This window comes from Grus americana, chromosome 1 (genome assembly GCF_028858705.1).
Source record: "Grus americana isolate bGruAme1 chromosome 1, bGruAme1.mat, whole genome shotgun sequence".
In the NCBI taxonomy this organism is placed as follows: Eukaryota; Metazoa; Chordata; class Aves; order Gruiformes; family Gruidae; genus Grus; species Grus americana.
Genome location: NC_072852.1, coordinates 68,803,925 through 68,817,695, shown reverse-complemented (window position 1 = coordinate 68,817,695; position 13,771 = coordinate 68,803,925). Strand labels below are relative to the sequence as shown.

At 37.5% G+C, this 13,771-nt stretch overlaps 1 protein-coding gene across 7 annotated transcripts in view; it reads right to left on the bottom strand.

The window, feature by feature from the left end:
* ERC1 (ELKS/RAB6-interacting/CAST family member 1) overlaps positions 1-13,771 on the bottom strand; it is a 297,951-nt gene that overhangs the window by 199,737 nt on the left and 84,443 nt on the right. For all 7 annotated transcript variants that reach the window (XM_054835847.1, XM_054835865.1, XM_054835858.1 and 4 more), the window contains one exon: positions 10,109-10,276. In XM_054835847.1, the coding sequence (XP_054691822.1) occupies positions 10,109-10,276 (168 nt within the window). The remainder of the gene's footprint in view (positions 1-10,108; positions 10,277-13,771) is intronic.

The window sequence follows — 13,771 nt, the reverse complement described above, 5'->3', positions numbered from 1 at the left end:
GTTGCTTTTAGAATAGCTCAAGCTTCACAAGGTTATATAACATTTAAAAAATGTCAAGTGAAAAACTTACTATATTAAGAATTAAATTTCTTTACTTGGATAAACCAAGTACAGTGTTTCATTGATTATTGTTGTGAAACAAACACTCTTCATTCTATGGCAACTTGATCTCATAGGCTCAGAAATACTGATGCTCTTTTCCTGACTTGCTTTAGATTTTGATTTTGGTTCTATGCAGAGTAAGGATACTGTAACTACTGACACATCCCTGCTTCGATACATACACAGCACAGTGCTACATAGCACACTCTGATTAGAGAAAAGAAAGTGACGAGAAAAGACATGAAGAAAGGAAAGGCTTAACTCATCACAGCACTGCGATACCCAAGAATGGAAATCAGGCAGCAGAGAAGGCCAAACATTGAGGCAAACCAATGGACAGGATGGAAACACGGCATTTAATGTTGACTATAAAGGAAATCCTCACAGAAAACTAAACTCCATTTACATCACCATTTAGTATCACTCGAGCAGAAGGCTGTACAACTTGAACAAAGATTTTAAATGAGACTTGGATTCAGACAATGAATTATTTTGTCCAAATCACTGATTTATTAAAATGATCAAAGAAATACTGTAAGGTAAAACTGCCCTATACCAGAGCAGAGCACTCTGGAAAGGAGGGATGCTTCTAATCCCAGCATAAAACATGCCCAGTTAACTGTAATTGTCCCATTTCATTCTCCTAGAAAGGATAGAGTGTGATGAATAGGAATGGATTAGGAAGTCATACTGTAAAGTATAAACACAAGAAAGAGAGAGTGTGTGTGTATTCTTCACTACTTAGCTATCACTACTCTTACAGAATTGTTTCAGAACGCACAGTGTTAGGCGACAAAATACCAAATTGTCAAATAAAATTTTCATGACACATGCTCAAAAAAAGAGTTTAAGAACACAATATATTAAATTAGTAGCATTATTTGATTATATTCTTTCCCATTTTACACAACAGACTGCTTCAGGCAAATCAACACTCCAATTTCTGCTGAAAATAGAGGCTGAAAGGGACAGAAGAGTGGTCCTCTTTGTCCAGAAGTTCTGTGTTTAAAACCATCTTCCACCCATCTTCGCTGGAAGGTGTGCAAGCCCTTCATCATGCAGAGGAGCATCCTAATTATCAAATGCATGCTATTCTGGGACAAGGTGATCATAGTTTCTCCTAGTGACACCACTCCATACTGACCAATTTTCTTATCCTTTGGCTAAGTGAAATCACAGGCTTGAAAGCTATTCATATATTTGTGCCTTATGACAGTCCTAACAAGTGTATAAATATTGTGCAGAGATCCACCTCAGAAGACTGTCTAGCCTAGTGGATTCAAAATTCACTCCTCAGTCCAGGAAATTATTGATTTAAACTGAAAAATTACTCCTTCCTTCTTCTAGTGAAGATCCCTAAGTTGGCTAATGCAATCACTAATGTCTGTTCCAGACACAGCTCAGACAATTCCCCCAGAGGCAGAAAACGCCTGGACGCCTGGTGACGAAAGCACTGGAAATTGTCAAGTCTTGCAACCCAGAGAGCAATGAAAAGCCATGTGAGGAAGACTGATGTAAGCAACCTCAAAAATGGCATACGCCCTTGCTTTTCCTGCCTCTTCAATCATAGGGAACTTCATACTTGTCTAGCACGACAGTGAATACACCAACAAAGCTTATTAGCTTTATCTTGCCAGAAAAACTACACGTTTAATTTATAATGAAGCCAGGAGGCCCCACAGTTGGCTGTTTTCCCAGATCCCTTCAAGAAACCAGAATTTGTCAGTCCCACTACCTATGAGTAATGTTCCGTCTTGCCAATCAAGAGGTTATCTCAAGGCGCAAGAAGGACATAATATTAAAATGACTGCTCCTCTTTGAGAGATACTAAAAAAAGAAGAGATTCCTTCCATATATGACAGATTTGCTGAATTGTGGTTTCAGTTTTCTGAAATGCTGGAACACAGATAATACCAGTAACTCCAATGGAGTTTTCTTGTAACTTTGCTATTGCTATCAATCTTATGTGACACTATTACAGCAATGTGTATCAGTTTAAAACCCAGCTACAATAGCTGAACTACAGAACTAACATCATTAACTTCACAGTCCTGTTTTCTTTCTTTCTTTCTTCATTTGAAACTACTTATCTCTAAAAGGATCTACTTCAGGAAAAAAAAAAAATCAAGTATTTCAGTTACTGAAGGCAACAGGCAAGATTCTTTAATAACACCAATATAAATTGAGAGAGTATTACCAGATCTCAAAATAAGAAATTGGCTTGCTGTCTTTCAGACAGATCAGAAGAACATTTGATTTTTTTAAAAGAGTATTACCATACATCTGGGAATATACGTGCATATACTACATATGATCCATATGTTTTTAGTTTTATTGTGGTATCACAAAATGCTCCAAGCAAAAGAGAGGGTTATATAAAAATAAAGCAGCATATTCTCCATTTACAAATTTCTAATTTATACTGTAGCCAGGCATAAGAATTTACTTTGAATTCAGTAGGCTCCTCTAACATTGCTGCTACACTGGTAGCCATAACTGTGCACTAAAAATTACTGTAATAGCATAAAATTTGAAAAATTGATTTTGCACAAAACAAATTTAACTTATGCCTCCTCCACTAGTTTAGACGTCCCACATCTAAACGATGTTTACTAAACAGTCTTCTAGTGCATGTTAGGCACCTATGAGCGAATTCACCCACAGATTTCACTGCTCTTAAGTTTAATAGAAGTGATTCTTATGCAACCCTATTCGAAAGCTGTCTGGACCTGGTCGTAGGCAACTGGCTCTGGGTAGCCCTACTTGAGTAGGGTGGTTGGACAAGATGACCTCCAGAGGTCTCTTCCAACCTCAACCACTCCATGATTCTGTGAAAACAATTTGCCACAAAACTAGACACGCACTGAGCAAAGACCCTTAGGAACAGAAAGTCTCATGCTTCCTCTATTGATGTTCAACGCCACAAAGTCTTACTATGTTCCTCAAGCAGAAGAAGTCTGTGCTTAGGCAACTGTACTAACTCTCCCACTTCCGGTTTAATGACATAAAGCAATTCAAACTCTTCACTATAGTGCCAAGAATGCCTAGCAGTCCATTTATTGTTTTCAATAACTAAATATGAAGTATCCAACAGACAAAAGGGAATTTCACCAATGAATACAAGTGATCATGTACTGTTTATTACAACCTAAACAAGGTATCTGTTACTCCAGGCTGTGAATTCACTGATGAGGGCCATAAGAGCACCCAGCTTAGAGCCGTGAAATGCGTGCTCCTTTGGAAGCCAAAAGCCCTTACAATGAGAATGGTGGAGTGCACTTCAAGCTACAATGCATCTACCATGTCTGATACGGATTAGGCAAGGAGATCAAAAGTATACTCCTCCTTGGGTCAGTCCCTGAAGAATACACTGTCATCTCTACCAGCACCTGTAAAGTATGGACTATCTGCCAACTGTGCGAAGCTAAGCTTGTGGACCTTTTAGGACCCATATTCCAAATCAGAAAAATGTTATTATATGGCTCAGAAAGAATCAAAAGAGATCAAATTTCACAAGCTAAAGACTCTCCAGAGAGGGAAGGGATTTTGCTGACAATGAATGTGAAGTTGCTGTAACAGACTCTAAGATCTGTATGGTAAGCAGTACCCTTTAAAACTAAACTAGCAAAGAGTTGAACAGAGATATATGAAGAAACTGAGATATTCCCCTGCCCTAAAAACGTCTTATTAGCCATACATTCATAGAGGAAAAAAAAAAGACACACCGTGCCATCTGAGCTGGGCTGCAATTGCTCTCAAAAGTCTCAATGGATTCTCAGAGAAATGGAAAGTCAAAACAGCAGGGTAAGGATCCTATTTGCAAAGGTCATGGCTCACTGTAGAATGAAAATAAATTCTGTGTTGTGTCCTCATTTCCCATGTGGAAATTAAACAACTAATCTCCTTCCTGAACAGTAGAAATTAAAACATCTCACAGGATAATTATGCTGAATTGTAACTCACATAACAAAGCCTCTCCAATCTTCTTTGGCACTTTCATTGCTATCACAAGATTTTATCTAGTGGTATTTTGATAGAGGTAAAGGATTAAAAGCTTGTCTAATTTTTCCAATTATTACTGCAACTGAAGATAATACTTCTATTTAAAATTCCATCCCACATCATAAAGTGATTCCAAGAGGATGTTCCTGAAAAGAGAAGGGACTCTAGCATCTTGGAGGCACAGGGTAACAAATTAGAACAGTTTCTGGAAATTTCAAAAAGCCATGAATTTCAACTTTGTTATGATGTTCGGTGGTAGTCAGCAAGCCTATAGCAGAAAGGCTCGAATGAAAGAAAAAGCACCAGCAGAAGAGGTCTGATATCCCTTCAGGGACACAGAGGGACAAGTCCCCTATGACCCTCCAGGACACATCTTTGAGGTCACATCTGTCAGTTTTAATAAAGAAGCTGGCATAAGCCTGTGGGGAGTTTAGGTCTTTTTTGTGGTGTTTGAAATCTCTGCACTAGGTTTGGAACCAGTTCAGTGGCATGCCTTGAGACCTGGAGTAAAAGGAGCAGAAGTATGGCTTTTTCTGACTGAGATATTTACAGAAATACTCTTGTATTTGCACTGCTTGTTAAGCCACAAAGTTCCTGAAAAAAGGTAGCTATTTCATCAGTCCTAGATGAGCAGAAAGCCCAGCACATCTTCCTTCTACCTCCCTGCAGAAGCTGGGCTGATGAACAGGCCAGTATGATCCTGGAGCTCTGTATGGTGCTCCTCCTTAAATGTTCATGATACAAGCATGTAAAAAGCAGAGAATACGTTTACCCACAGGTATATTACAGAGGCAAAAAATTATCCAGCCTTAAATAAGAGGGAATGAGCTCACCCACTTTGTAAACATACACGTGGACTATCTTTGTTAGGATAGTCTTACTTTGTTCTCCTTTGTATAGTTTGCACAATCAGAGACTCAGACACACACTGCAGGTTTCAACGGGCCATCACATGCAGTGTTAATAATATAGGATTTTTAAGCGCTAAGTGTCATCTTAGAGAGTCTCAAAGGGATATCTAAAAGCCCATCCTGCATTTTATTAATTCTTAGAAAACATACATTCATTCACCTGGTAGGCAAGTTCAAGGTCACACCAGGGAAGATGAGATGACCATAAACTGAATTAAATGTTTGAGAATGTAGTTCCTTCTCTGTGCTCCTGTGTCTCTTCAGAGTTGGAGCAGAAGAGCTGCCTGAGGAGGTAAATCTACTTCATGGACGAGGGAATGAAAAGAAAATACAGTACAAACACTGATCTTCAAAAGTTATGAATACTAAACCAACATTGCTGTTGTAGTAACTATGGTCACTACTGATTTTAAACAGCTGAGATATAAATTCCATTTGCAGTCCCTCTTTCCTGCCACACAATATTTCTTATCATTAAGCATAATGATAAGACATTTTTTTAAAAAGCAGATGGCATTTGTTTCCTTTGGAGAAAGGCAATGCTTCTTATCCAAAAGAGCAGGAAAATTGCATTTGGAGTCTTCCCGAATACTAGCTAAAGAAGTAACATCAGCACAGTCACAAAAGAAAACAAGACCAACCCCCCTCACCCCCCCCCCAAAAAAACCCAAAACAAACCAAAACTGTGTTTTTACTTTATCACAGGTCAATTATCACAGTGTATGGAGAGCTGCCAAAAACCACTGCCATGTTCAGACACTAAAACATGCATTTTATTTGCCTGCAGTTGCATTGCACAATGAAGGGAGCGTTAACACCCCCTCCCCAAGACAAAACATGACCTCCCCCCAAAGCAAGGGGTGATTGATTCACTGGGTTGTTTTTTTTCTTTCAGGGTAACTATTACTTATCTTTTGTCCCAAATGCTATTTCTCTAAAATGCTCTGATTGCAAAGTATTGATTTTTCTTTTCCCCCTATTCCTTTTCATCCTGATCTACCAGCACAGATAGACAGATCTGGCAAAGAGAATAATGAAGCACAATTTAATGTTTTCCAGGTTAGGACTTCAAATTTGACCAGCATGGTCCCTATTTTATTTTCTGATATTCTCCCCTTGCCTGGAGTTTTAACAACTTAAAATAAGATTTTATGCAAAGTTTATTTTCAATTAAATCAGAAAAAAAAATCCTGAAGCTCTACAAAACTAAGTTTTTGCATCAAATTACAGACATAAAGCTAAAACTAATTCTGGCAGTCTCCAAATTTCTAGCATTTGCCCTATTTCTATTGTCTCAAATAAAGGTGCTACCAAACAGCATCACTGTAGGAGCCTAGAACTGGAAAGATTCCAGAATTTAAAATGCAAAGCATGTGGTTTCCTCAGCAACCTGGAACTTGTATTTTGGTGCCTACTGGGTATCAGTAGTGATGCCAATTGTCATGTTAATTTTTCAGATCTTTGTTGCTCATAATCTTCTGTGCCTTGTGTTTGATCCCTAATCAGCCAGTAAACATTCATTACATTATTCTTCTGGATTTCAGAATGACCAAAAAATATACTTTTCTAGTTCACCACCTTTAATCAATACAACAATGACATTAATAGTTCATAAAACAAACTATGCAGTGGCCTGTGTCAATGTATCCAAACAGAGACCCAATAGTAAAGGGTGCATTTTAAATGATTTATGTTTCAACAACAGAAATTGCAGAAATTTAGTGTAGCACAATTTTGGGCACCACATCAAACAATTTCTTGTAGTGTCATCAGAATAGGTGATTACACATCTTAAAACAGTCACAGAAAATTAAAAAAAATATATGAACAAAAGTCCAAATGCCCAGTACAGCCATATAACATTTTGCTATGGTTCCATTACTAGTAGAGGTGATCTCTCTATATTTCAAATGAAAGTAAACAACTTTTCCTAAATGGGTAAGTTATGCAAATTAATGATTTTTTTTCCAATAAATTCTTTTCTTTTCAACATCTTTATAATTTTAGCTTTTGTAACAAATTTTCTTTTCACCTAGGATTCAAAAAATATCAGTGTTCAAAATTTAGTTCATTAGAGTACCCACTTCAAAATTATTCTCAAATCTGAGTATATGTTCAGGGAAGAGTACTTGGTAAAAATGATTGAATAGTATCTACTAATCTGATTCTTAATTTGGTTAAATTCCTTCAACATGCCAACATTTGTACCCCATACCTCCTCCTAACTGCAAGCAGCAGTTATATGATGCTGCTGCTGCTTCTAAATATCCACAGAAAAACATTTCTTAACACTACACAACAGGAAAACCATTTTTGTACCACACGTCTTTCATAGTCGTGGCACTGTGTTCAGTTAAAATGCCTAAGTACCACTTAAATCATGTTGATAAAACAAGCGTTTAATATCAGATAACTAAGCCAGTAAAAAAAAAAACCTACTATCTATGACCTCTGAAGATAGTTTAAACTGTACCATCCAGATCTTCAATTAGAACATACCAATTAAAACCTGATCTGCCTGAACATACCTGTTTATAATCAGAGGGAAGAATAAAAAGACTATTGTGCATAGAGGCAAAAGTTTAAAAGGCTGCACTTTTTTTTTTTTTTAAATGAAAATAAAATTCTGAACTGCCCTGGGAGGTCTGAAAGACAGCACTTGGATAAAGCAGAAAACAGGCTATGTACTTTAAGAACAAGGTGCACTCTAGAAATCCAGAAAAGAAAAAGTAAATCAAAGTTTACAAGCTTTAAGAGAAAAACATTTACATGAGAGGAGCTACAACTTCTAAAGTTCCAGGCAGAGGGCAGAAATAGCTATCTGTACAGTCAAAAAAGAACACGCATATATATCAGATAAAAATGAAACTTCATAATTTTCTCTAGCACCTGAAACAGATTTATGCAAGTTCTCATGATGTCCAGAGTATATAGAGAAAATCAGTTCTGTTCTTCCTTAGGTATTTTCTCAAGCTCTGCTTTTCTGTAGAAAAATGCTAAAGAGAACATGAAAATGCAAAGCTGAATCCACAGAAAATCCCAAACCTAGTCTTAGATTCCAGGTCTGGCGAACCACTTAACAAAATTCAGTTAAAGACATCAATTCTAAAACTTTAAAGGACTGAATTTGTGCTCATTTACCCTACAGAAAATAAAACGAAATTCCATATTGCACCACACATCTCAGACAAAAGTACTGTCAACTGGATCACCCATAAAAATATTCTAGGTTTGCTAGTTATAGAAACTGAAAAAAATAATCTTTGGATTTAAAAACTTCATAATTTAACTGTTCAGTTCAAGGAAATGGTTCCAACAACTTGAAGGCTGAAGCAAATTCAAATCTCTACATGTGATTCAAGTTACCAGCAGGAAAGAGATATTTTTCTACAGATAGGTTATACGTTTCTTTGTTTAAGAAGCTCAGAGACAGGTTTGCAAAATAACTCAAATTGCAGTTTATTATGGTAGCATTATCCTCTGTTGAGCTATCTAGGAGAACAAGACCTGAAAACCTTTACATCTAAAAGCTTGGGTCTTACCTTCCAGTGTGAAGAGACCAGCTACTTTTACTCGAAAACAGCAGCAAACAAACCTCAAAAAAAATTACGCTAGCCACATGAAAAGACAAGATGAAACTGTCTTAATATGGATTACAGTGGTCTCAAGAAAACAAGTATAAAAAAAAATGTGTAAAAAGAGAACCTTTAGCAATGCCTATAAATGAACCAATGAAAGATCATGCTAAAGAGTTAAATAGAGCAAATAAGAAAACACATGAAAAAAAGTGCAAGAGTAAATAGGAGTAAAACGACCTCACTGACATTTAACATTTATGCAAATGTCAGATTCCCCACTTCTTGGTTAAACGTTCAGCTGGGATCTCAATCAATGTCTGGAGTGTGCATGACTGACTTTGAAAACAAAGAGAAAGCACAGCACAAAAATTAAAAATCTGTGTTTCTAAAAAGATGAACAGTCAAAAAATGAGACCATGAAGATTGGGAATTAGGGCTCTATTGTAGAATTATATGACTTATTTATGGCTAAACTCCATGTCTGAACTTCCATTCCTGCATGAAGTTTGCTGTAACAGAACTGAATATGACCTAAACCCTCATTATTCATAGCTATATACTAGAAGAAAAAGCATCGGCCAGGTGTCAGAAATTAATCAATATTCTGAACTATTAAAATTACAAGAATTCCACAGAATAGCTTAAAGGTCTAGAAAAAACCCACATTCACAGACTAATACATCAAATACGAGCTCCAAGAACAGCTTCTTTAGAAATACAAAGGAAAAAATATTCTGTAAACTAAAATTTCTGGCGATACACGCATTTCACTGTTTTTACGACGTGTAGCAGCCCTTTGGGAAACCTTGTGTGCAATTTGCAAACCATCATCCATAGTGACATTCATTGCCCTAGGACTCAATGTCCTTTGGGAAACCTCTCCAATTTCCCTGACAGGATCTACTATTTCTTATCCAGATCTCCTCCATTTCACTGGCAAGATCTACATTTTCTTATCCAGAAAGATATGCAGAATAGTCTGGACCTCAATTATCCTGTTCTACTAGTTCCCAAGAAATACTAAGTATAATAAAACAGCATTTCTAATGAAAGTTATAGAAAAGTTCAGGAAGAACTTTATAAGTTACAGAAGAATCATCCTAATTGCTTCTACTGATACAACCCCTCACTCATTTAGTCACATATTGAAGTCATAGTCACCCAGTGCCCTGTGCTTCAAATCAGCATGGCTTTGCTAAGGAGGTGGGAGTGAAAGGATTGATTTTTCAGATGATGTGCCTGCCCTCCTACAACTACTTCAGTCATTGTTAGTAAGGAAGTGGAAGCGGAAGCAGCACATGCAACCACTGAAAGGCAACAACCTTTGCTTTGAATTCTTTCTATTTTTTTCCTTCAAAACTTCAAAACAAAATTAATCATTCACCATCTTTCCATTACATGAACGGACTCAATCATTAATCTCCAAAATGTAAATTCTAGTTCAGACTTTTTGACAGACTTAGTAATCGAGATGCATCAGCGATGTGTATCTGATTCAGACCTCTACAATCTTACCTTCTTCTGAAGAACATTAACTTTGCGTTCCTTCACCTCCAACATGTCCTTGAGGTCATGGATCTCTCCTGCTTGAGTCCCCTTCTCCTCTGCCATCTCCTGAATCTGCTTTGTCTTCTTATTTAGCATAGTCTCCTTCTCTTCCAGACGTAATCGTAATGCATCCACCTAGATTCAGACATGCAGAAACAGGGTTTGTTTAGCACTGAAGGAGAGAAATTTTAGAAAAGTCAAACTACACTTCCACAAGGGAGTGAGTGCTCTCAACTTACAAATAGATTCAGAAAATTAATATCCCTTACTTTAAGATTTCAACATATATGTTTGTGATAAAACAGTTATCACAAGTGGTAGGAGACTAAACAGTAAAAGTAATCAAATGTTTTATTCCCAAATTATATGAGACTAATGTTCCCACTTGGAAAATCTCAAATCAGACTTCTGACATAACTCAGTCTCGTAAGATACAAGTCTGGAATATTCTCCTCAAAGTAGAAGCCAACACAACGTGTTGTTGAGAAGTTCTCTCATACGTAGGAAAACCGATGCCTTTATTTGAAACATTACTAACGTTTAGAGATTTAAACATTGCCTCTTAGTACCAAACAGTCACTTTATATTCTAGGTTTTAATCAGAGTATTGGCTCAGCCTGGAGGTAATGAAAGCTGAAGTCTTTGAGGCCACTGCAGATCAAAACATGGAAAGAGGGTTACCTTAGGATGGCTAAGAATATTTAAATAGCAACACAATAATTAAAAGGTAACATGCTTTTTCAGCAGGATGCAGTTTTATATTAAAGATAAAAGGGAACAAATGACACAATACAGGGTATTGTGGGTGTAATTTGGACACAAACATACTTAGAGCTCCCATAGCCTCAATAAATTTAGAAACACACTCTGGGAATTCTACAGTATCCTCAAACTTCAAAACTGCACGTTGAAGAGTTTTTGCTTTTCCTTCTGTATTTCTCTTATACCAATGAAACACAGAGCTCACAAGACAAAAGAAATGGGAGAAGGAATCAGAGCTATCTGAATATAAATTTGATGAGGAGAAAAAGGTCACCACAGAGCACAGACTAATCTCAAAGACCATTGTGGAATACGAAATCCAACACCACCAACCTGCTCAAGATACCAAAAAGAAACCCACTGACCCCTATCCACTCAGGATTCACACAGAGCTCACATCTGTCAGCTTGGCTGCTAATCTTATTTGACAGTATCAGATTTGGTTCCTGTTAGCTGAATCCATTACAGGACATCAGTCACACAGAGTAAACAGGGTGATCAATGAATTTCTTGGTCCTTCTGCACAGCATAGGCTAGCAGAGACATGAAGTGAAAAAATGACTTGGACAACTCCAGCTAGGGAAAGAATTTAGGTAGTCGCTATGCTTACGGTATTTTGAGCAACGTTTACTTTTTATGTGTTATTCTAATTCCACTTTATTTCAATTTACTAATGGAAAAGTTGCCTCTAAGGCTCTACATTTACAGTATGTTATGCCCACAAAATCTGCTGTTTTGTCTGATTCCTTTTACACAGAGCAATAAGCACTTGCCAGTGGGGAAAAGAACTGCCCTGCTCTCCCCACATCAGCACTGCAATCCCACTGCCACCTCTACGTCTGGAGCCTTCTCACTTACACATACATTATTAAAATCACATTCCTGACCTCTCACCCAGCAAGTGGGGCATGGAGTATTATTCTGCAGTCATATTAGAGTACCAGGTACTACCCAAATATGATTTATAGGATTGCTAGTGAAATGAAAAATGAAAAGTTTAGCAGGTGGATCAGGTTTTGTCTTCTTTTTAAAAAACACACAGATTTATGGATTGATTAGGTAGGTATGTTCTTCTCTGGATATCTCTAATATTAAAGCTAAGAGCCACTTTCATTCATTTTTGAAGGGAAACTGAAAATCTCCCTCACAAGCGAATCCACATATTCTCAACAGTTGTGTTGCAAAATATTTGAGACAGTCCAGATGCCTACAGCACAGGATTAAGTGAAAAGAGAACATCGGCAAACAGAAATTTATGCACAGAATGCTTTCCATTTTCTGATTGATTATTCTCTTTGAACTCTATATTAGCTTACGGTTTGGGGTAAATTGCATTCCTGGTTTTATTTGTGTGAGGTCCCTACCTAGGAAACCACAGAAAACACTTTCAAGAATATTTTCAAAGGCTGGCAGGACACACAATCGTCACCTTAGCGCTATTCCTGGCAGAACACTGCACTTGTTTATTCATGTCAGCTCAGTTTATGTATGGCATCCTCCCACAGCGAGAAGAATTGAGGTCTGTGGGAGTCAGGTGATGCCAACTCCAACAAAGTCAGCTTAAGATTTTCTCTGCACATGGAAACGACTAGGCAAACAGCTACTGAGGTGCTGACGCCCCTTCTCCTGACTTCTGCGTCTTGGATGGTGCGGTCTTAACCCTGGGTTAACCTAACTGCTTTCACAGTAATAGACTGCCATGTCTTTAATTATGCATGGCAAGTAAAATATTACAGTACAGCTCAGGCAACTGCTAGTCCTCTGTTTAACAATGGGCTTGCTCACTGGACCTGCACGTACCATCCAATTTCCCATGAAGCTTTAGCAAAATAAGCACATTTGTTGCCACCTTCAACATAATACCCTTCCTAGGGACAGGTACAACAGGTACCTCTTTTCAGTTGGGTACCATACAGAAGACTTAAATTTCTTCACTGTGAGAACAATGTATGAAAAGTTGTGTTGGGAACTATTCATCTGTCTTCACAGAATTTTCCAGTAGCAGTAAATAATACTCTATGGCTCTGTTCCTAGTAGGTATAGCATTATATATGTATAGCATGTATACATTAAGCATGTAGAATTCCAAATTTCTAAGAAAAACTAGAGCATTAATAGCTCCAATGACTACTAGAATAAACACAATAAATGACATAATATTTAATCTAAACTTATTCTTAAGCCTTTTTTAAAATATTGGATTCTGTAATTAGATTAAAGTCTTAGTTTTAAGAATATTCCCAACTTGTAGCTTAGGAAAATCACTAAAATTTTCAGAAGTCCACAGTGAATTTCAGAAATTACTCAGGAGCTTGAGTCAATAGGACTTTGGTTGCACACATGTTTTTTCCCATTTTTACCATCATCTCCACTGTACAGTAGCAATCAGGGTATTATGACACTGGTGACTCCCACTTGGGTTTAGGAAGATCATAGAATCATAGAATGGTTTGGGTTGGAAGGGACCTTAAAGATCATCCAGTTCCAACCCCCCTGCCATGGGCAGGGACACCCTCCACTAGACCACGTTGCCCAAAGCCTCATCCAACCTGGTCTTAAACACTTCCAGGGATGGGGCATCCACAACCTCTCTGGGCAACCTGTTCCAGTGCCTCACCACCCTCACAGTAAAGAATTTCTTTCTAACATCTAATCTAAATCGACCCTCCTTCAGCTTAAACCCATTACCCCTTGTCCTGTCACTACACTAAAAAAACAGTGCTCTATTCTTTTCCTGAGACTGAGTGATTCTTGCCATCTTCCTGCCACCTGTTTAAACCATGGCTGAACTATTGATTTAAATCAGTGAACCAAGCCATACTCCATTCAGTTATATCAGAAAGTACAGTCTCTCCTGTGTTATATCCA